At 37.8% G+C, this 22901-nt stretch overlaps 1 protein-coding gene across 2 annotated transcripts in view; it reads left to right on the plus strand.

Moving 5' to 3' along the window:
* cadps2 (Ca++-dependent secretion activator 2) overlaps window positions 1-22901 on the plus strand; it is a 533161-nt gene that overhangs the window by 398258 nt on the left and 112002 nt on the right. For both annotated transcript variants that reach the window (XM_069903385.1, XM_069903386.1), the window contains exons 17-18: window positions 10489-10592; window positions 17182-17338. In XM_069903385.1, the coding sequence (XP_069759486.1) occupies window positions 10489-10592; window positions 17182-17338 (261 nt within the window). The remainder of the gene's footprint in view (window positions 1-10488; window positions 10593-17181; window positions 17339-22901) is intronic.

The raw sequence follows: 22901 nt of genomic DNA on the forward strand, positions 1-22901 counted from the left end.
AATACAATTGACTCCGCCGCCACTATTTCTCCCGGAAGCTCATTCCACACGTCTATGGACTGGACAAAGTGGTCATTAAGCTTGTGCAAGGTTAGACAAGGAGAAACAGTGGTCAGGCAGTGAGCGGTGCTGATCTATTTCTTTTTTTTTTATTGGTTTGGCAGAACGCATTTCATGCATTTAGGTTTTATTTTAATATTTTATTTCATCCAGTTGTTAAAATACTTTGATTAAATGTAATTACACTGTTTAATAATTTCAATAATATTTTCTGCAAATATAAAAGTTAAACCTAAATAATTCAAATCTGACTAAATTGAAAGCTTATAATTTTTTGAAAGAATTGTACATTTTATCATGAATAGGTGGGTACTTATTCAATACTTTCAGTGAACAAAAATTTGCATCTTTATTTGTCCATTATAAAGATTGATTATGCTCCACATTAGCTTGAAGATTAGTGTTGGAAGTAAAGCAATTCATTGGTTAACAATGTTCTGATTTATAATTGAACAAAATCTACAGAGACGTAACAGCAAGGCATATTAACAATGTCTCATGAGAATTTACAAGGTGGAATACACTAGAGCTAAAAATAGTAAATGTGAATTCACAATGAAAAGTAAATTGTTGAATAATGTAGAATGAGAAAATGACTTGGATATGCTAATTGCCTAAAGCCAAAAAATGTTATCAAATGATGTTAATTATTATCAAAGCAAATGAAAGCTTCACTATATTAGTGATTGTTGGCTCACACTCTCGTCCATTAGTGAGACTAATCTCAAATTTAATTTCATTTCAATGGCTTGTTACTTAACAGGTTTCTGATATGTTACTTTGCACACTATTTCAGATCCATCAATACCCTCCTTATTTTAAACACCTTCATTTAAAGTATTCCACAAAGCAATCTTGAACCTGTTGAATTCAATGCGGAGGAAAGAAAAACTTGCAAAACAATTTTTTTCCTCGTTAATTGCAATGTACAAAATTAACAGAAGTGTATTCGAAATTGGCTAAAGTAATTTTAAAAAAGGACATAAATGAGTCATACAATTTGAGAGAAAACTGACAAAAACTAATACATCTTAAATAGTACATTTTAATGAGGTTAAATTACAAGGAACAGCCTGCACTAAACTGGATGTAATTTCCTAAAAATTGAATTAAGTTTGCAAAATTTAAAAGGGAGCAGGTAGAAGAAATGGAGAGAAACAGGAGTTGCTGAATGGAGATTATAGAATTGCGGCAAAAATGAACATTGGAGTCAGGTCTTTTAGAAATATACTTGAGAAACATTTCTACTTGCCAATGGTGGTTAAAATAAATCAATTTCTCTCAACAAACTACAATGAATGTAATAGTAATTGCTAATTTAGAAGCTGATGTTGATAGGTTTCTGCCTACAAAAGCTATTAAGAATCACGAGGAAGAGAGCCAATGTTTGAGGAGAAAAGTAGGTCATAGATTCATCAGGATCCCTGCTGAAAGGCAGAGCAGTTTGAGGGGCTGCATGGCAACCTGCTACTTGTATGTTGCTGGAGTATAAAAACTGGAATAATGCGCATGATATCAGTGATGTGAGCGAACATACTACAGAAACACTAAGAACAATATTTTATTGGCCAGACTTTGAACTGTATCAAGGACTATGTTTGAAGTGGCATAATTGCTAAGTTTTAACTTTGTTAGCACATAACTGAGGGATTCCTGGTTGTAAGGAGCTACAAAAAAATCTGGGCCAATCAAGCTAGGGGCTTTGGAGTGAGGTCCTTATCCTTCCAGGGCTCACTTCATGTGGATCCCTTTATTGTGGTGTTTTACCCACAGGTACATGCTGTTTGAAGGTGAGAACTCGTGCAATCAAAGTGGTCTTTATTTCACAAAGATTCTTAATCAATGAATCCAGCAATAATTTTCACATGGCATTGCAGTCATCAGTACAAACAAAAGTTATGCCTTGCTGAAATAGAATTGTTTTGTTTGGAAAAAAAAAATCTCATCGGGACTTGAACTTATAGAATTATGAATATACAGAAAACTGGGGAATTTACAAGCAATACCTGGGATCAACATTCTGGGACTATACTTTAATGCTTATTGTAATCCACTCTTCCAAAGCTGGCGGAAGCTGTCTCAGCAGTTGTTGGCCGTAATTCAGTGCAAACAGCAATTCGAAGCTCTCAAAGGTGACATGTTACACCACAGTAAAGCCACTGCCTCAGAGAACCAGAATCCTGGGTTCAATCCCTACCTCAATGTGCTGTCTGTGTGGAGTTTATGAGTTCTCTCCCCAGTGATCAGGTTCCTCGCATTTATTGGAGACGTGCAGGTTACTTTTATCATTGATCACTGTAAATTGACTCAATCTGGGGAAATTTTAACGAAATGTAAATGAATGATTGTTGGTCAGTGTGGAATCAGTGCATAGTTTCTTTAACTCTCTATGACTCGTGATGTATCCTGACATTTTAAACCAACAGAATAACATGTAATCAAATCAGGCCAATGTTTTTAATCAACAGGACTGAACATAAGAACTACGGTAAGAAATAGGAGCAGAACTAGGCCATCCGCTCTGCAAAACTGCTCCGCCAAGGCTGATCTGATGATAGGCTCATCTCCACCTACCTGCCTTTTCCCCATATCCCTTCATTCCCTTAAAATCTATCCAACCTTGTATTGCTAAGGTTGCTTCCACTACTTCAATGAGGAGTGAATTCCACAGATTCACCACAGTTCTTCCTCATCTCTGACCTAAATTTTACTACCCTGAGTCTTGAGAATATGTGCCCTAGTTCTGGTCTCCCTACCAATGAAAACAATGTACCTGCTTACCTACCTATTTATTCTCAGAAAATAAACAAGTGAGTAACCCAATTAACCAACCTTTAAATGCAAAACTTCTTCCTACGAATTTTCAATTTTATTTGACTTTTTTTTTACAAACCTAATTTTGGTTCCTTTTTTTTTCACACTGTGAACCATATCAATCAAAATACATACAAACATTTCCCTCTTAAATATACACAGTGGCATTTTCTCCCCTTTCCCCCCCCCCCCCCCCCCACCTTCCCTCCCCCCTTCCCACCCCCCTCCAAACCTATTAAATGTTCAACATGTACAATACAATAAAACCATTAAACAATGTCATCACACAATGAAAATAAACAAGAAAAATGTGTCATCTACTTTTACACACTGGATCAAGTCATTTTGTCTTCTTATCATTTTAGGGGGTGGAGGTCCGAGGCAAGCCCTCTCTCTTATGTTCCATGTACGGTTCCCAAATTTGTTCAAATAATGTGACTTTTTTTTTCATTACATGTTATTTTTTCCAATGGAATACATTTATTCATTTCCATGTACCATTGCTCTATTCTCAGGCTCTCTTCTGATTTCCAAGTTGATATACATCTTTTTGCTATAGCTAAGGCTATCTCCTTTCTGAAGATCCATCATTATTTCTGCCACTCTTGCAACATTCAACTACCCCACAGGGAAAGGACATTTGATTGTTTTCAATCCTTATTTTTTTCCATTGACAATGACCTGTTTGTACCAGATATGACTAGACCCAATTTCCAATCCCTATTCAAAATTTCCAAATCATAAACTCACCAGAAAAGCAATACAATTTGATGGCTTAAATACCAACTTCCATTACTTCTCCACTAACGTCTCCTTAAGCCTCATTGTTTCATCACAGGACATGATAAATTATCGTTCTATCCACTTTATGTTCCATACCCAGCTGCAAGCTGAGAAACATTGTTGCCTGGAAATTCACTGACTTCAATTCTGGTTGAGGCACCAGATAGGTTTGGAGAGATTTGGGTGGGTGGACCTAGGTGGGGGGTGGGTGCTACCTGGAGATTGAGAGCAGTAGGTCGAGAGGAGTTCATTTGCCAGAGACTTAGAGAAGTATTACAGGACTGCCAGTTTGACCACTTTAGCAGAGAGCACACCGTGGCAGGCATGCTGGGAAGATGTTCCCACACAATACTCCAAAAAAAAAGGGGTTTTGTGGGAAGTGATGTCAGAAATCAGAAGGATGACTCGCAGCTCGACCTGATTTGTAATTTGATATGCCTGAGACCAAAATATCTTAAGCCCCAATTGCTGTCCTGTAAAAGAATGGGTCCATTTTTTTCATCAATATTCCTTCCAAGAATATTCCAAAATGGTTAATATTTCTAAAACAGCAATCAAGTCCAAATATTTTAAATGAGTAGCTAAGGAAAATTGCTGAAGTGCATCGTGATGGGTCCAATCAATATGCCACACATTATAAAATTTAAAGAGTGGGATGTAGAAAGCTGCAAGATGTGTGTTCTCCTTTTATTATTGCAAATTGTATATTTGTATTGCGAAATATCCCTGATTCACCATTCTGACAGAGGAGGTATTGAACCCACACTGCATTCCTGCAGGCTGCGCCGAGAAATACTGAAATGTAAGGTAATCTTTGTACTTACTGCAAGGTTGATCACTTGCATCGACCATTTGAGACCCACTCTCTCCAGATTATCATTTCAGATGCACCTTTTGAATGGTGCTGTGGTCTTGTTGTGTGTCCTAGTTGGCCTGTTATTCTGTATCAGTTGTCCATTTGAACATTTAAGTGCTTTTTTTTTACATTATTTTGTCCATGTTTCTTTCTGAAGTATTCACAATAATTGAACAGCTATGTTGAGACTCACATTTCCATTGATATGGCTATTCAAAATGCCCTTTCACCAACACCCCATTATATTGTCTGTGCTGTTAATTGAACTGCTCAGGATGCCTGAAGCCACTGGCCTTAGTACAGTTCCAGCAGAGTGCATTCTTTTAAGATATTGTGCATTTATGCCTCATTGCTTTCCTTTGCATCAGCTTCTTCATTATTCTATTACATGGTTATTTTTGTTCTCTCTCCCTTGTTCTTTTTTTTATATATATTAAAATCCAATCTTCCACGCCTGAAAATCACAGTGCAGTCACCCAAGTCTAAGCAGCCTCCATGGCAGCTTTTGCCAACCAAAGAGCAGACGAGTGCACGCGGTCTGAAGCAAAGTGGCATTTCTAAACAAAACACAAGTACTGTACTCACTTCCTTGTGCAGTGTTGATGTACAGTGTGGCTTTTGCATGTTGAAAATGTTTTAATTGCGTGTCGCAGGTCTTTCCCCGATTCGTCTTCTGTGGTGGAAAATAGCTTTTTTTTTGTAGGGCAAGTGCCAAGGCCAATCTTTCTGTTTATTCAGCTTTATTTCTTGCTAGAATCTCCCAAGGTGATCTCTTAAAAATAAATTGCTGTTTGAGATGATGTCTTGTCAACAAAGATCAACCCAAAGAAGCCTCCACTATTGCAGTCTTTCCACACAGAGTAGTTTCTGGGGACATGATTTGTAAAAGGTTAATGTTAACAAGCTGGCAATGGACAAAGATAATTGGGTTTGCTAATTATTATAAAATGAAGTTTAGTGTCAGATCTGTAACACTCTCACTAAAGTGTGCCTTTTGGGAGCATAGCATTTCTTATATTAATGCTTATTTCATAGCTTACACTAACGGTTTCCATGTGTTTCTTCAGCAGCAGGATTGATGCAAGGATAGATGTCTCCCAGAGACTTTAAATAGCTGTCTTGAGAGACTGTGAAGAGATGCAAAGACAATTCACTGAAAGGAAACATAAATAAAAAGAAAGTAATGCTTGAGCTTAAGGGGACAGAACATTGTTAAACATCTCAGAGAGTGAACAGTATTGGACTCGGTCATGGACTGACTGGTTAAGAGTGAAATATTGTTTTCTCAGCTAGTTAACTGGTCCTTCCCCCTGCCCCCCCCCCCCCCCGTTTATTCACAGCAGCAAGCAGCATTCTGTTAACCGCAGAAACAATTAAAATGATCAGAAATGCAAAATTCTGATCATTTGAACAATTTATTTGTGTCAGAAATTATCTTGAGAAGTCGCAGCTTCAGAGAGAGATAATAGCCTAGAAATTCTGGGCTTTCAGTCAAGTTGTGCCTCACATTGGGAAATATAAGCCATGATCTGCAGATCAACATGATTATACTATTGGGTCAGCAGTAAACTCTCATTTTTATAAGAAACCATTCTGAGTCCTCAGTCCACTTGAGCTTCACAGAGGTAGACTCTTGTAACATATATCCACTCTGGTCACCATACTTTTCAAAAATTGTGCATAAATCTCTTAGCTGAATAGTAATTGGTACTCATGAATATCAGTGCAAGATGCATTTATGGTTTAAAGGAGAACAGAAGAGTAAGGAGAAGGTTGAAGAGTTACATTAAAGCAGTTCCTAATAAATGCATATAGAAGAGTTTAAGAGTTCGTTTCTATGATCTCAGGGTCATTTTAAGAAGCTAGCAGTATAGAGAGACAATAGCATAAATATTGTGGACATGCACCACAAAGTCCATTGCCAGAGTTACATTGGCTCTCGAAATCTAGTGATCAGTGTTATTATTTGAATGGCTTTTGGGTCTTCCACTAAAACAGGCCTTCTGTTGTACTTCCAATGTCTGTACAGGTAGTTCCTATTTGTAAAGCAGAATGTCATTCCTCCCGATAAATTGGAATTTTCACTGCTATCTTCACAGATTCAATTTAGCCTTGTCACTTGACCTCTCGTTACATCGATAGAATTCTATATACTGGAATAGTTTTTTAAAAATCTGCAGACTGACTGCGGTGCTTAGAATGTCTGTTTTGTTCAGTGCATGCTTTTGTGCTTTAATGTCCTTAAATTGCAATTCTCTTCAAAATGTATCATTTAAGGTTTAAATTCTACTTTATTACTACAAAATATTCTTGACAATTACAACAGGTAGTCTTGATATTCATTAACTGAAGAAAGTGTTGAATATCACACAGAAATAAGAATCTAATTTATTAGTCCTGATGGTATAAATTTGAAGTTGCAGATCTGAAATATCAAAACAAATGACTAAAGTTCCAAGCCAGAGTCCCTCAGCATTCTTGAATTTTGAATTTAGCTCGTCCTGAGACCAACGTGCAACCTCAGTATTGTGTGTACATAAATGGCCAATATTCAATCTCCCCAGATACAGGCACGTGCTGGGAGACTCATATGTTCGGACCATCCCCCTGCAGTCAGGTTAGCATTGTTGAGTTTTCTAGTCACCAAGCATGGAAATAAGGACTGAGAAATTTAATTGTGGAGAGTAACAGGAAATAAAACACCCAGTGATTGAGGTACGCCATCTGTGAAAGTGAAACCAAGTTAACATCTCAGTTTGAAGACCCTTCAACCAGAAAAGAGAGAAGGTGGGAGAAAAACTTCAAAGTATCTCTAACAGGGTTCTTCAAGGATTACCAAGATGGTAAAGCATTGATAAAAGCCAATTGGTTCGTGGAAACCCTCAGTGCTTTCTGATCCCTATTTTTTAATGATCTGGTGCAATAAGATTTTGTAGTGGAGAATGCTGACAGAAAAATTGCTTTGATGCAACTTATTCAACTCATTTTTCCTGGGAGTGAGGATGTATATGTCAATGAGTTGGAAATGAACGGGCATCAAAAGCATAAGAAAATACATTTTACTTTCGATTAAGTTTGAAATATTGGCTCCAAAGAGTTAAAAAAATGTTCTTTTATTCCCACTCAATTGTAAAATTGACTTTCAGACAATTATTTAATTTTATTATTGTCTTAAAAACAAAAGGAGATGCACAGTATTTCCTGCACTGTCAAAAGGTTAATGATCAGTATATAACTGACGCTGGATATTTTAATGAGACACTATTTGTTTACCCTATCATTTTCGACTTAACACCTGTCAGAAATATTCAGAGTGCAATCTATTAAAAGCTTTTGTCACATTTTCTTTGCAAATTAATTTCCTTTGTGTATAGTAGACAGACCTAATCTAAGCATTTAAAAAGAATTTGGCATATTTGATGAAGACTTGGAAAATTTAAGCTTTAAATTTGACATAGATGGGTTATTGTTGAGTATGATATGTTGGTAAATGGAACTGAAGTATAGATGAACCACGGATTAATTGTACAAGGCTGAAGAGCTTATGAAGTAAATGTTATTACATATGACATTTCTGAGCAAAGAATTGATGAAAATAGTTAATTGGCACCACTGAGAAATGAACCACTACCAGAAGGCTTGACTGCTCAATATGCTTCTAACTTTACAAAGTCGGGAGGAATGATTTGGTTCTCATGCCTCTCATTGAGTGATTATTGCTTTGAAATGGCAGAGCAGTAGGCAATTCATGCATCTTTCTTGTCAGCTGAAGAGGAACCAAAGTAGTTGCAAGGGTGTTGCGTGAGAACTCAGAAATCTTGGCTGTGGTGCAGTGGGATTCAGTGGCTCTGTACAGAGCATTAAAGGGAGCTGTATGTAATAGCAGAACACCTTGCGTCATATAACAGGAGATGGAGGTACCAAACCTACTATAGAGAAGAATCCAAATTACATAAAGAAAACTGAAGTAGCTGTAGATCAGAAATGTGAACAGAAAATGCTGGACATACTCAGAAGCTCTGCCAACATCTGTCAAGCAAGAAAAGAGTAAATGTTCCAGTTCTATGACTTTAAATCGAATGCTTGATGAGCAGGTAATCTATTATTTCTATTTGTCAGATGTCACGTAGTTAGATATGGGCCTAAGAAAGCAGACAAGAGAACAAGATCGGACGTGATGAAGGGTTCAGATATTCTTGGCACAGACTAGAAGCTGACAGCAATGCACCTTTGCTTTGGTGTGGTGGAGTAATGGGAGAGGAGAGTGAGGAATGGTGGTGGAAAGGAATGAAGAACCCTTGTGGAGATGGTAATTTATAATATTAGCCATATTTGCCTTCAGGTAGTTGTCCTTGAATAGTATTTTGTCACACGAAGGAAAGTGTGCAAAGGATGGAAAGTGCAGTACCTTATATACTTGTTTTATAATATTCTAAAGCTTTAAATTCCTGAGTATTTCTTTGACATAGATTGCATGATGATTTCCATGACCAGGCCCCAATTTTAACTTTTATGGAAAGCAGAATCCTGCAACCTTCCTGGATCCTTTTTTGCCAGTCAGGCAATGCCATCAAACTGCCACCAGAAATCAATGACGTGAGTCCATCAATGAGGGACTTTGGTTATGATGAAAGTCTGGTAGAGCTATAATTGTTCTCCTTTGAGCAGATGAGGTTATGAGAGGATCTGACATCTTACGTCTTGAAAATTAGAGACAGATCAGACAGCGTGAAAATGTTCCCATCAGCTGAAAGGTCAAAAGCCAGTGGCTGTGGAATGAAGATGACTGGCAAAAGAACCTAAAAGTGCACAAGATAAATTGTTCAGTTGGTATGTGGTAAGTGTCTGAATGCAAGCCCATTGATCGCATTGGAGGCAGGTTCAATTATGGTTGATAGTTATCTGCAATGGAAGAATTTTAGGCCCAATGAATAGGGTGAGGGAGTGGGACTGATTGGATTTTTGTTACAGAGGAGCCAGTACACGCTTGATGGCCCAAAAGGCTGTCACCCTTATTCGAAGATAGAAAAGGATGAGGGAAAACATTAATTGATGGTGGAGACATCAGATGGCACCAATGGAAAACCAGCTGCACTCACCAATCTCTTGCCAATAGTATCTGTCCTCACCACCATGGCTTGCAGTAATAGATTGGAACAATTTTAGTCAGCTTTAGTTTGCTCTCATTAATGTTATGTAGCAACCCCCTGAATCATTGGGATGGAGATTCCAGTGCCAATCAAGTCATATTTTCAGCCCTCAGGCAACAACCGATTTCCTGTATGTAGCTATGTCAGAAAGATAACCCATTTCTTAACAGCATGAATTTTATAAGGGAATTGGAGATGATCAAGGAAATAGGGGATAGGTCTGAAAAAAAGCAAGCATGGAGCTGAAATGCTTTTTTGATTAGAGTTATTCACAGTTGTCCTGTTTTGCCTCCTTTTCAAGCTATAAGACATCTGTGGATCGAGATTGTTCACCCATGAAAAGTCTCCTACACAGTGCACACCCTTCCCTTTATTTTGCAAGCCAGTGACCACTCATTGAGAAGGATCTAGTGCTATTTAATTCAACTGTTCGAAGTGAAGCTGGAGTGAATGTTGACATCAGCAACCTACTATGTGGACATGAATCTGAACAGAGTATGAAGTGTGTACCAATGTAAAACTCAAGCTAAAACCTCCCCAGGATACAAACAGTGGAAGGATTTCCCATCAGTCATTTTAAACCATCAGCAGTTGGTTGTGTTTGTTGTCTCTTTCCTCTGGTAGTAGCAGTTAAACCCAAGGGACAATACTCAAGCACTTTATTTATCCCCTCCCTGAATAGTTTGGCTTCCAACAGAAAATGATCAGATAAGTGTAGCCTTGCCACCATTGCTTGTCAACTGTTGCTGTGTGCCAAAGATTTTGTTCACCCTTGCAACCCATAAATGCTTGCGTTAAATTAATTTTTTTGTTCAATGGTAACAGAAGCATTAAGCCAAGGAACAGCAGCCAAACGATTGGAGGATGTGATTCGACTGGCAGAGCTATGTATTGAGGTACTTCAGCAAAATGAGGAGCACCATTCAGAGGTAAGGCTTGATTTTTCCACAATATAATCATTATCCATTTAGCATCAGAATCTTGGCAATATGCAAAGGCAATCTCCATTTTAATAGAAATAATTTGATAAATTGCTGCTCTGGTGCAGATCACTAACTGAGTTTGATGGATGTGGGAACTGGATGCCTTTGGCTTCATGTGCAAGGGGATAATATTGTAGATGTTCCATGTATAAAACATGTACCATCACCACATCCCAGGTATTAATAGATCCACGCGTCTTTTGAGACACAGTAAAATATCCAGGCTATCAAAAACAAAGCACTGCAGATGCACGAGAGCAGAAAATCTGGAAGTACGCAGCAAGTCAGGCAACATCTGTAGTGAGAAGAAAGGAGTCAAGCTTTCAGTCCAATAACCTCTCAATAATGGTCTTCTTAACTCTGACTGCCGTTAGATTGTTGAGCTGCATTATTTTACTCTCCACTGATGCAGCCTCACCTCCTGAGTATTTTCACAAAACCTTTGTTCCATCTTAGATTTTCAGATCACATTTTATTGCTTGAGTAGCTATCTTTTGACCAAATGACTGCCTTCTCTGTTAGGCAACTTCTATGATTACATTCTGTGCTATGATTTCAATGACTTCAATAATGACCTTTTAAAATGTTCCCACTAAATCAAATTTATGATGAAGTATCTTGATGAGAAGTGATTACAGAGATATCGATTCAGCATCTGACATTTTGGATGTCAGTTTATAATCAGTATTAGCATGCTGTATTGTAACTCCGAACCTAGTGATGAATTGTGATTTTGAGTTTGGTTTTCCTTTTCTAATGTAGGCTAAAAAATGAACAGGTTAAAAACAAAATCATGTATCTTGATATTTTTAGCCATCATCAATTGCTCGTCAGCTAGTATAACTGCAATTTTAAATTCAGTTCGCGGAGAAAAATTGCACCGATATTTTAAATTACAGTGAAAATTGATTGCTTCGTTGCTGTAGATTTGACCATGGAAAGTGATGATGCAGGAGAAATTAATCCCAAATTAAGGTTGTTATGATAGAAACTATTTCTGTATTTACAACTATCCAATTTATCAACGTGACAAAGCAACTGGCTCCAACCAACCTCCACTGACATGGGATGTACATTCTCACTTCACCTGACAAGCATTTTCCATCCATAAATTCATGGACAAAGGACTAGCTAGGGAGATTTTATTTAACCCAAAGAGAATTGGAAAACAGGGCCTGTAAATGTGGGACATGCAGAATTCTCACCTCATTAAACCACCCACCAGGATGTGCACGCAAAATGTGACATTCTTGAATATGAACCTAGTGTTGGGAAGTAAGAGAGGCCGGAGACCCCTTCTTAAGGCTCCGTGGTATACTTGGTTTGATGATAACGTCAGTGGATCATTGGGATCATGTATGAATCATCATTCAGAAGCACCCCTCTCACCAGTTCCAGCAGCTGCCTCATGGGTCCATTCATAATACTGCTCATTCTGTGTAATGAGCGGTCTCCTCATTTTATTATTGAATTGATTTCCAGTTCTTGCAACTTAAGTTAAAATAATAGTTTTCAAGATTAATCCTGATAATCTGTTCCACTAGTTTGACATGAAATAATGTGAGGCTGAAGTGCAGGCGTCCAATCTACTTAACACCTGTTATTTAATGACGCCCTCATTTCTTTGTGCCTTGTGGCACATCTTCCTTTTGTTCCTTCCTTGCTTTGGATCTTTGCAGTCTCTTAAGAATTTTAATTTATCACATTTTATTATGAGATAAAATAAGTCATTCATATGCACATCTGCAGGAAGAAGTAGCTCAGGACATTAATTATTTGGTGCTATTTTTCAGTTTCATATCTGCTTACTCCTTTAATCCCACCTGATTATCCTCTTGCTCTGGGGTACTGATTTGTTATTTATTCTTACAGTTAAACTCAGCTGCTTTGATCACAACAAAGTCTCTCTCTGCATTAACATCATCTCCAAACTTCTTTTCAACCTGCAGCTACTTTGCTTTATACTTCACTTTAAGTTGGTGTTTGAGCTCATCACTTTTAAGAATTTTGATGTTCAGATTTAAAATTTATTGACATTAGAATCTGTCAAAGCAAGACACTGTTGTAAGTCAGATATATGAGAATATCCTATGGAGATCCATCCTCCAAGACGTCACTCAGCTGTCAGCTTGGCTTAGTTGATAACATTCTCACCGCTACGTCAGAAGATTCCACATTCTGGATCCAAGCCTGCACTGACTTTCTTGTACGTTACGCTATTACTGCAGAAAAAAAGATGCTCCAAATCATTTCGTAGAAGGTAGAGACAAAGTGAAAGGCAAACCAATGGGGCTGACAAAATATTTGGTCAGATTCAAATTTCATGGAGGAGGTTTGTGAAGGCAAATCCATTAATGGTGAGGCCTGCATCACTGAAAGTAGTGGAACTGTGGGAAGCCTTCAATCTCTACGTGGTGCAAAAGGTGAATTTGAATTTTCGAGGTTGCCACATTAGAAGATTTTGGAGATGAAAAAGATGTTGTAAATGGCCTGTGACTTACAAGGATCAGAAAATTATACTTGTGCTTTTTGATGGTCATCTGATGGTGGTTTTTGAGAGAGAAGCAGCATGAGAACTTGAATGGGGATCTATGCTGATATGTCATTGCAGCAAGGAAAAGCTCCGCGCAGTCAGGACCCAATGCAATCTCTTTCAATGCTTCAGCTGTACAATAAATATCTCACGAAAATCCAGATGTCCTGTCCAGTATCTCTCTATTAACGTTAGAGATTTGTCACATTGCAATGCCTAATGAAATAGTATTTCAAACCAATGAGAGCAATTTGTGCTTATAAAACTAACTGGGAATCTTACGAGAAATATGATGAAATGTCACATAGATAAAGCTTGAGCATTAATGTTAATGTTCATAATTTTGTGGAAATAATCCAATATTTTACATTAGATTATTTCAAAAATACATTTCATTTATTGAATGAAATTATTACAAACCATTTTAAAGAAAGGTTTTCAATGATGTTTTGCAAAACTGTCATTTGTAGAGCCCATGAGATGCTTCATGCCTCCCAAACTTGTATCTGTCATTGTAACATCATCCAAGTCAAAGGCAATTAATGATGATTAACATTTCTTACAAAGGACAAACCTTGAATTTTCTGCCATTCACTTAATACAAAACAATGTTAATATTCCAAAGGTAATTAGCTTGGTTGATATCAAAGGTGATTTGTCTCTTATTATCATTTGAGGTGCGCAACGAGAGTTTGAAGGGGAAATAAATATTCATGCAAAGCAGATAAGACACAGCCCGGGCTAATATTTTGCCAGAATATATAAAGACTATACTCTTTATGAAATGCATAAAATGTTTACTACAGGCTATTAAGGCCAAAAGCGTCAGCTATGACTCTTGAAATTAAATTGATGAAGCTATCAATATTTCGCTTATTCTATCATACAATAATCAGTGTTAAAAATGATTACATTTTGAAAATATCTTGAAAATAATTAAATTAATTGAAACCATTAAAAATGTCAGCAAATAGCAGGAGGTACTAATGGAAAATATTCATTATTTTTCATGGCTACTTGTATCTCATATTGATATAACCAATAGACTTAACAGAATAGACTTAACAAAGAAATGTGCAAGAAGGTTAATTACATTATTGGTATAGCATGAGGTTCACAGCACTTCATGTGGAAGACCTAAGCTCCAAAAGATTTGATTTAATGGCTGTATTTGGTCAGGAATTGATATTCAAATACATAATTGGTTTATGGATGTATATTTACAAGAATGCATAATGTAATTCTCAATTTACCACTCAGTCTTTGTTAAAATGTTTGGTTTTATTTTATTTTACACCCCCTTTCACATGTGCGGATTCATAAAGGGAAAAGAGGTAGGTGACCAATTGGTGACACCCACCATTGGGGATTTCTTCACAATTTTTATGATGTATGCATTCTGTTCAAAGTCATTTTTTAAAAAGGCAATATCCGAACAGGGCAGTAATCTACAATATCTTTCGTTTTCACAATCACAACATGGGGGTAGTGGACCCTGCAGTGGAAATCTGAATTGCATTTTGTACTCAGTAATGTGTCCTATAGAAATACTTTCTCTGCTGTGTCAATTGACTTTAACTGAAAATAAATAATAACTTCAATGATGACTTTCCCAAAATTGAAGATATGTAGACCAAATTTGTAAAAGTTAATGCGATATGCCTCTCAGTGAGGCTTTTTAAAAATGATTCTCTTCACATTTTATATGTGCAGCAAATATGAATCAGCATTTGTCCTCATTTACTTGTGGACACCGTTGTGAAAATTTGTTTTCATGAGCAACGATAAATAGTAAAAACACAGAAATGCTGGAGGAACTCAGCAGGTCTCACAGCGTCCATAGGAGGCAAATATATATTACCAAAACTTCAGGCCAGAGCCTTTCCTCGAGGTGTGAGCAAAGAGCAGGCAAGGGTGCTATTTTAAAAAAGCTGGTGATAGGGAAGAATGGGATGGGGAGGAGTACAAACTAACTGACAAAAGGTGTTCATGGGATAGGATAAGATGATAGGAGAGAGGGAATTAATGGGGGGGAGACAGTTTTTGGTTCTGTGAAAGGAGTCGGAGGGAATAGGGAAGAGAGAGAAAGATCGCTAGAGGACAGAAGACAAGGAAAAGATGGGGTGGGGGAGCTAATGTAAACTGGAGGTCAATGTTAATGATATCTGGTTGGAGGGTGCCCAGATAGAATATGAAGTGTTGTTCCTTTAATTTCTGAGTAGTCTCAGTCCGGACATACATGAGATCACAGACAGATATGTTGGTAAGGGAATGGGGAGGGAAATTGAAATGAGTTGCTACTGGGCAATCTGCACTATTCTGACAGATAAAGCAGAGGTGTTTGATGAAGCAATCTCCCAGTCTGCATCCAGTCTTTCTGATGCAAAGGAGACCAGAACGAGACCACCAGATATAGAGATGACCACTGTAGATTCACAAGTGAAGTGTTGCTTCACTTGGAAGAACTGTTTGGAACTCAAAATAGCAAGCGAGGGAGGAGGTGTGGGTGCAAGTGGAGCAACTCCTGCAGTCACAGGAGTAAGTGCCAAGGGGTGATTGGTGCAAAGGGAGGAGTGGGCAAGGGAGTCGCAGAGGGAGATGTCCTTGCAGAAAGCGGAGAGAAGAGGTGAAAGAAAGATGTGTCTGATGGTGGGATCATATAGATGGTGATGGAAATGTGTGGGGGTGGAAGGGGCCAGGGCAGAAGTGTGGGTATCGGAGGATGAGGGTGAGGGCCGAATTGCTGGTGGTAGAGGGGAAGCCACGTTGTTTGAAGGAGGAGGACATCTCTGATGATCTGGGATGGAAGACCTCATCCTGGGAGCAGATGCACTGGAGACAGAGGAATTGAGAGAAAGGAATGGAATCCTTACAGGTGATGGGTGTGAAGAGGTGCAGTTGAGCTAGCTGTGGGAGTTGGTGGGTTTGTAGAAGATGTCTGTGGGGATGTTGTCTCCTGAGATGGAGACTGATGGATCAAGAACAGGGGGAGTGTTGCTGAGATGGACCAAGTGAATTTGAAGTCAGGGTGGTAGTTGGAAACAAAGTGGATAAAGTCAGAGGGACAGAAAATAAATCATTTTAATTTCAGTTGTCCCTACCATTCATGTGAACACATGGCTTTTCATATACATTTAGTTGTGTACCTCGTATAATTTTGTATGTGGAAAAGTTTCAACATCTCAGAAATGATAACGTGAGGTTTGTGGGGGTTTATCATACTTCAAGCATCTCATTGTTCATAGACATGCAAATATATATTGTATATGTCTCTCCAACTTAAATTAAGTTGGCAAAAATAATCAAGCTGCAGATCTTTCTGTTTTGCATGTTTATCCTCAAATAGAACATGCATGGAGATTTATGTAAAATTTTGTGAGTTGGAATTCTGAAGTGAAAGAGGACATAATGAAGATGCTCAACAAGGTAGATACTATCTGTGGAGAGAAAATTAGAGTCACATTTCAGGTTGACAAGCTAATGAAATGTTAAGTCTATTTATCTCTCCATAATCAAAACTATTTTTTCTCTTGGTGAATATTTCTGCCACCGTTGATTAACACCAATTGCTTTATGTGCCTAGAGCCGTAACGTTTGTTGAGACTCATGGCTGCTTGTGTAAAATTTAAAATTCCTGTTTTTAGCTTGCATGGACATCTGGATATTTGGCTCTATGGGCCTCTGTTAAATAGACTAATGTAAATAACTCCCCAAAGTATCACTGCAGACTTGTTAGGGTTTGTAAAATAGTTAATCATTGTTCGCAATAACTGCTCAAAAATGAACTACCACTGTTATGTTTGGAAACTAACATACCACTAGTTCTGCATTTGATAGTGCAAATTGAGAGGGTTATTGGAATTTTTTAAACAAATAAATTGTGCATTCTCTCATTTCGTTTGATGCAAGGCTATTCCAGAAACAGGGTAGGAAATGAGGGTGAACTGAAGAATTGGCAGGCCTTTCTACCTCTCTGATTCAACTTTACTCATTGCCTCATAGGCTTTTGCTTGGTGGCCTGATCTAATGGCGGAGCATGCCGAAGTATTTCTTTCACTCTTTGCTGTCGACATGGATGTGACCCTTGAAGCTCAGCCCTCGGACTCTTGGGACACTTTTCCACTATTTCAACTCCTCAATAATTATTTGAGGAATGAATGTGAGTATCTGTTGGATTTCTTCTTTCTTTTCTCTATTTCTCTTTCGATATTTTGAGTCACTGCAGAATTTTATGGAGTGATTCAAAATATTCAAAATTACCCAATTGTCTGTATGCATATTGAATTATATTGAGAACAATATGAATTTTCAAGCTGAGATGAATAGCAAATACATGGCACTGCAATTATTTCTGCCCATTAAAATTAAGGGAGATCATGTTCCATGGACCCCATAGATCTCCACAGATTCAATTTTGATTTTCCTCTTCCTATGATGGGAGAGTTTCATTATCTGCATAGATACAACATAAACATGAGTAGATATCATTACTAAATTTAATATCTTTCCTGAACTGCTGGTGTTAGGTCTGCTTTGTTCATGAATGAGTGAGACAAACACCAGACTGAGTCGAAATCAGGGTTCTTTGTTCTTTATTACCGGATTGTAACACTTGCGACTAACCATGTTAGTCGGAGAATGCATTCTGCCGTTATCAGCAAAATGGTGATTTTTTATACCCTTGGATACATGCTTAGAACATCATCATATCATTACTTGTCCAATGACTAAAACTGTTGCTATCCTTTCCCTGCTAGCTTCCTGCCTCTCAATCCATCAATGTCTCTCTTATCTTGTAAGTACAAGGATGCATTCACATCTTGTTACAGCCCTGTACATTCCCATCTCATGATGTTTTACCTTACACTGGAGAGACTCTTTTTAATTTTTTTTAGAGATACAACACTGTAACAGGCCCTTCCAGCCCACGAGGCCATGCCTCCCATACACCAATTAACTTTCGAATCCCATGGGTTTTGAAGGGAGGGAGGAAATGGGAGCACCTGGAGAGAAACCCATCCAGGCACGGGGAGAGCATATAAAATCATAAACACAGCACCAGATTCCAACCCAGGTCACTGGAGCTGTAATAGCATTGCATTAACCACATTCTTCTCAAACAATTTGAATCTCATGCATGGATTGTTGTACTAATGTGCTGGTAAAACCTTTGATTGTGTAAAATATTATCAATGAAGAATTCAGCGAAATGTTAGTATTACTGTGCTTGCATTTCATTCCTTATTAGCTCATTAGTGGCTAAAAATACAACTGATTTGGAAACCAATGGAAAACACAGCACTAATTTAGCCAGGGAGGTGGTCAGTTGTTGAACAGAATAACATTTGTCTTTCCATTCATCTTTCCTTCCTCTCTCTGAAAATGAAGACTTATCTGAGGAACAGTGGTGCTTTGCATGAGTGTTTCTGCAATACACAAGGTTTACCCCACAAACAATTGTGCAATGGTCAAATTATTATAAATTCAGATCCTTTTTTTTTAAACTTTATTTAAAATTTTATGACATGAATAAAATAAAAATTACATTTAAAGAAATAATAAAAAATAAGATAATAAAAATTAGAATACTACATCATTAAACTACACAAATTAACCCCCCCAATAATTATAACACAACATTAATCATCTAATTTAAAATTAATCCAACCGTCCCCCCAAAATAAAGAGTGAAGAATTAATTAACAATGTTGTAAATAAAATAGAAAAAACCCCACTTACAAAAAAAAGGATAAAACTTAACAACAAAAAAAATTTCTAACAACAAAAAAAATCAATACTAAATAGATTCAGATCCTTGTCCCTTGTTTTAATCCCGCATAATCAACAAATTTGTAACATTTGCAAATGACATAAATCATTTCTAAAATCAAATTGTAATCTAATGCCTATTTAAACTAAGATGCAAAAAAAATTGCAGATGCATTTTTGCAGATGGAGAGGCATTTCACCATTTTCAAAAGTATTAAAACACTCTACTAAGCGGGAAAATACACGGCAGAGCATATGGTTTGTAATCTTCAAATGACCATTCTTGAGAGAGTCAACTCCAATGTTTATCTTGTGCAGACTCAAAATCTGTAATTAACATCTAGTTTACTATTAAGTGGAAAAAATAGGCAATGTCTCTGGGGAAAAAAGAATGCTCCTTTTATGCAGCAGGTTCAAAGCCAACAGATCTCTCCATTGCAGTATAACATTTAAAAATATGAATAGGTGAATGATTTAATGTGGTCTCATGACAATAAAAAGGCAAGTGTTAAATATTAGCATGGAAAGTGAAGTGGAATCACATTGGTCATAATAAATCCCAGAGTAACTGAAAAAGTCACCTCTCATTATCTGAATCTAAATATGAAATGAAAAAAATGAGACTCTCAGTAGATTACTTTTATGTTGAGACAAAAACAGAGATTTTTAAAGTTGATTCAACTCAGATTTCCAAATCTGAAAGGTGTAGGTGAAAATTCCTCAAATCCTCAATTCAGAACAGAATTTGTCTCTATTACGGAACCAAGCATGATCTTTCAGCGCTGGTGCTTAAATTAAGTCAGTGCATTTCAGGAAAGATAGAAAAAGCATTTGGAGATATTGCAAAAGAAATAATTATTATTTCAGTATCACTTTGAGTCCATCACCTTGACATGGATGGTTATTGAGTGATTTAATATGATGTTCTGGGCTATTTGCATTCATGCTCCTAAATATGTGTGATCGGCAAGTGTATTCTTAAATCAATTTTCATTCTTCCTCCTTAATTCATTACTATGAAGACTGCTTCAGTAAATGATGTTAATTCATTGAAACATATACCTGTACTCACACTGATATATCAAAAAAAGCCATAATCAGGTAAAAACGAAGAAACTGTCACATGCAGTTTAATTTTCACAGCATATTCATGGAAAGTAAAAACAGCTCAGTGTAGAGATTTTTTTAATGAGAATTATTCAATTATGTTTCAGAACTATACATCTTCAAATTATATTTTTCTGATGTAGTAAAGCAGTCCACTTTGCCAAATAAATTGTTGTGACAGTCACTAATGAAGTTCCAGATTATTTAGAAAAATATCTTGTCTGATGTATTTTTCACTTAATTAAGTAAAAGCCTACTTCATTTATTTTATGCTCTGCCTATATTAATTGCCACTTAAAAGTAAACTGCACTAGTACAACTGTCATTTAAAAGAGAACATACACTGCTTCAATAAATAAGGAGATCTGTAGAAGACAGATGACCTGCTGAGTTTCTCCAGCACATTTGTGTATTGCTGTTGAAAAGAAGTGCTTTTGTATGAATACAAGGAGTCTTGATCAATGGGCATGGGTAATGGTAGAAAGAGCAGAGACAAAGGGGTATCTGTAAGAAGGATAGTGTCAGAGAGCAAGAGTGGTGGAGAGTGTGAGATCAGCCAAACAGCAGGAAGAGAGGGAGCAGGTGAACCAGCAGAAAGAACAAGGAATGAGGTAGAGAGGGTGAAAGGAGAACCAACGAACATAGAACAAAACAGCAGTGTACAGGCCCTTTAGCCCTCGATGTTTACCAGTTTACCTATCTCGGCTGCACCATTTCATCGGATGCAAGGATCGACAACGAGATAGACAACAGACTCGCCAAGGCAAATAGCGCCTTTGGAAGACTACACAAAAGAGTCTGGAAAAACAACCAACTGAAAAAAAACAGACCTATATATTCCTTAAAAAATACTAAACCCTTCCTACCTCACAACCTCTATTTTTTTCCTCCATGTGCCTGCCTAAGAGGCTCTTGAATGGCCCCAATGTTTCAGCCTCCACTAGCATCCCTGGCAAGGCATTCCAGGCTCCCATAATTTTCTGTGTGTAAAAAAAAAATACCCCTCATGTCTCCCCTAAACTTGCCTACCTTTAAACTGTGAGGTGTCCCAGGGGTTTGCTATTCCTGTTCTTAGGAAAAGATGCTGGGTGTCCACCTTACCCATGCCTCTCAGTACCTTATGGACATCCTTCTTTGCTCTAAAGAAAACTGTCTCAGCTCTGCTAACCTTGCCTCATAAGACTTATTTTCCAATCCAGATAACATCATGTTAAATCTCCTCTGTACCCTCTCCATAGCTTCGACATCTTTCCTAAAATGAGGTGACCTGAACTGAACACAATATTCTAAGTGTGGTCTCACCAGATATTTGTAGAGTTGCAAAAAACCTTTCAACTCTTGAACTCTGTCCCCCTATTAATGAAGCCCATGCCTCATGGCTTTCTGAATGAGCCTCTCATGGGGGACCTTGTCAAATGCCTTATTATAATCAAGATAGACCACATCTACCACTCTAGCTTCATCAATTTCTTGTTACCTTCTCAGAAATTTCAGTTAGGTTCGTGAGGCACGGCCTTCCCTTCACAAAGCCATGCTGACTATCCTTGAGTTGACTCCACTCCACCAAATGGTCATAAATCCTATCCTTAAGAATCCTCTCCAATAGTTTGCACACCACTGGCATAAATCTCACTGGTCTATAATTCCCGGGAATCTCCTATTACCTTTTTTTAACAAGGAGACCACATTTACCATTCTCCAATCCTCCGGCACCTCCACTGTGGCCAAGGATGACCCAAAGATCATATCCAATGCACCAGATTTATCTTCCCTTCCATCCCACAGCAACCAGAGATGTATCGCGTCTGGCCCTGAGGACTTCTCAATGTTTTTTTTTCCCCAGAAGATCTAACACTTCCTCTTCCTTAATTCCAACATGGTCCAGCACAAAGATTGACCTCATCGTGATCAAGGTTCAAAGTATCCATTTAGGACATCTCAAACCTCCTTCGCCTCCAAGCACATTACCTCGTTTATCCTTAAACAGCCCCACTTTCATTCTCATCATCCTTTGGTTCTTCTTAATCATGCCCCCTTTGAGCACTCCTAAATCCTTCCTTCTGGCTACCATATAATTCTCATGAGCCCTTCCTGTTTCCTGCTTCCTAAATTTAATGTATGCTTCTTTCTTCCACTTAGCTAGCTGCCTCCTCCATTTTGTCAACCACTGTTCCCTTTTCCAACCATCTTTACCCTGTTTTAGTGGGACAAATTTATCCTGAACCTGGTGCAAATGGTCCCTAAACATCCTCCTCATTACTTCTGTGCTTTCTCCCTTGAACATCTCTACCCAATTACTCTCCCTAGTTCCTGCCTCATCCCATCATAGTTTACCCTTCCCCAATTGAACACTCTCCCATTTTGTCTGCTTTTACTTTTGTCCCTAGCTATACTAAAGCTCAAACTATTACTGAAAAGCCCCCCACCCCCCACCATGAGGTTCATTACCCAGTACTATATCCAGTACACCCTCTCCTCTAATCTGCTGGTATTCATACTATGTCAAGAATCCTTTTTGGACACACCTGACAAATCCTGCCCCATTTGTCTCTCTTACAGTCAGTCAGGAGCTGCTAGTCAACTTTAGGAAGTTGAAGTCTCCCTTGACAATTTCTGTATCTTTCCAAAATCTGCCCACTTATCTGTTCCTCAGTGTCCCGAGGGCTATTTGGGGAGATTGAGAGAAAGGGAAAAGATTTTTAATAAAATCAAGATCAACTGCAGAAATTGAAGGAGATGGAGTGTAAGTATAATGATCCACGTGAGAAGGAACAAAGGCAACATGATTAGTAGATCAGAAAGAATAGTGAGGGGAGCGGAAGGAAAAGCTAGGAAGAGAGAGAATG

Source organism: Narcine bancroftii, chromosome 11 (genome assembly GCF_036971445.1).
Source record: "Narcine bancroftii isolate sNarBan1 chromosome 11, sNarBan1.hap1, whole genome shotgun sequence".
Lineage (NCBI taxonomy): Eukaryota > Metazoa > Chordata > Chondrichthyes > Torpediniformes > Narcinidae > Narcine > Narcine bancroftii.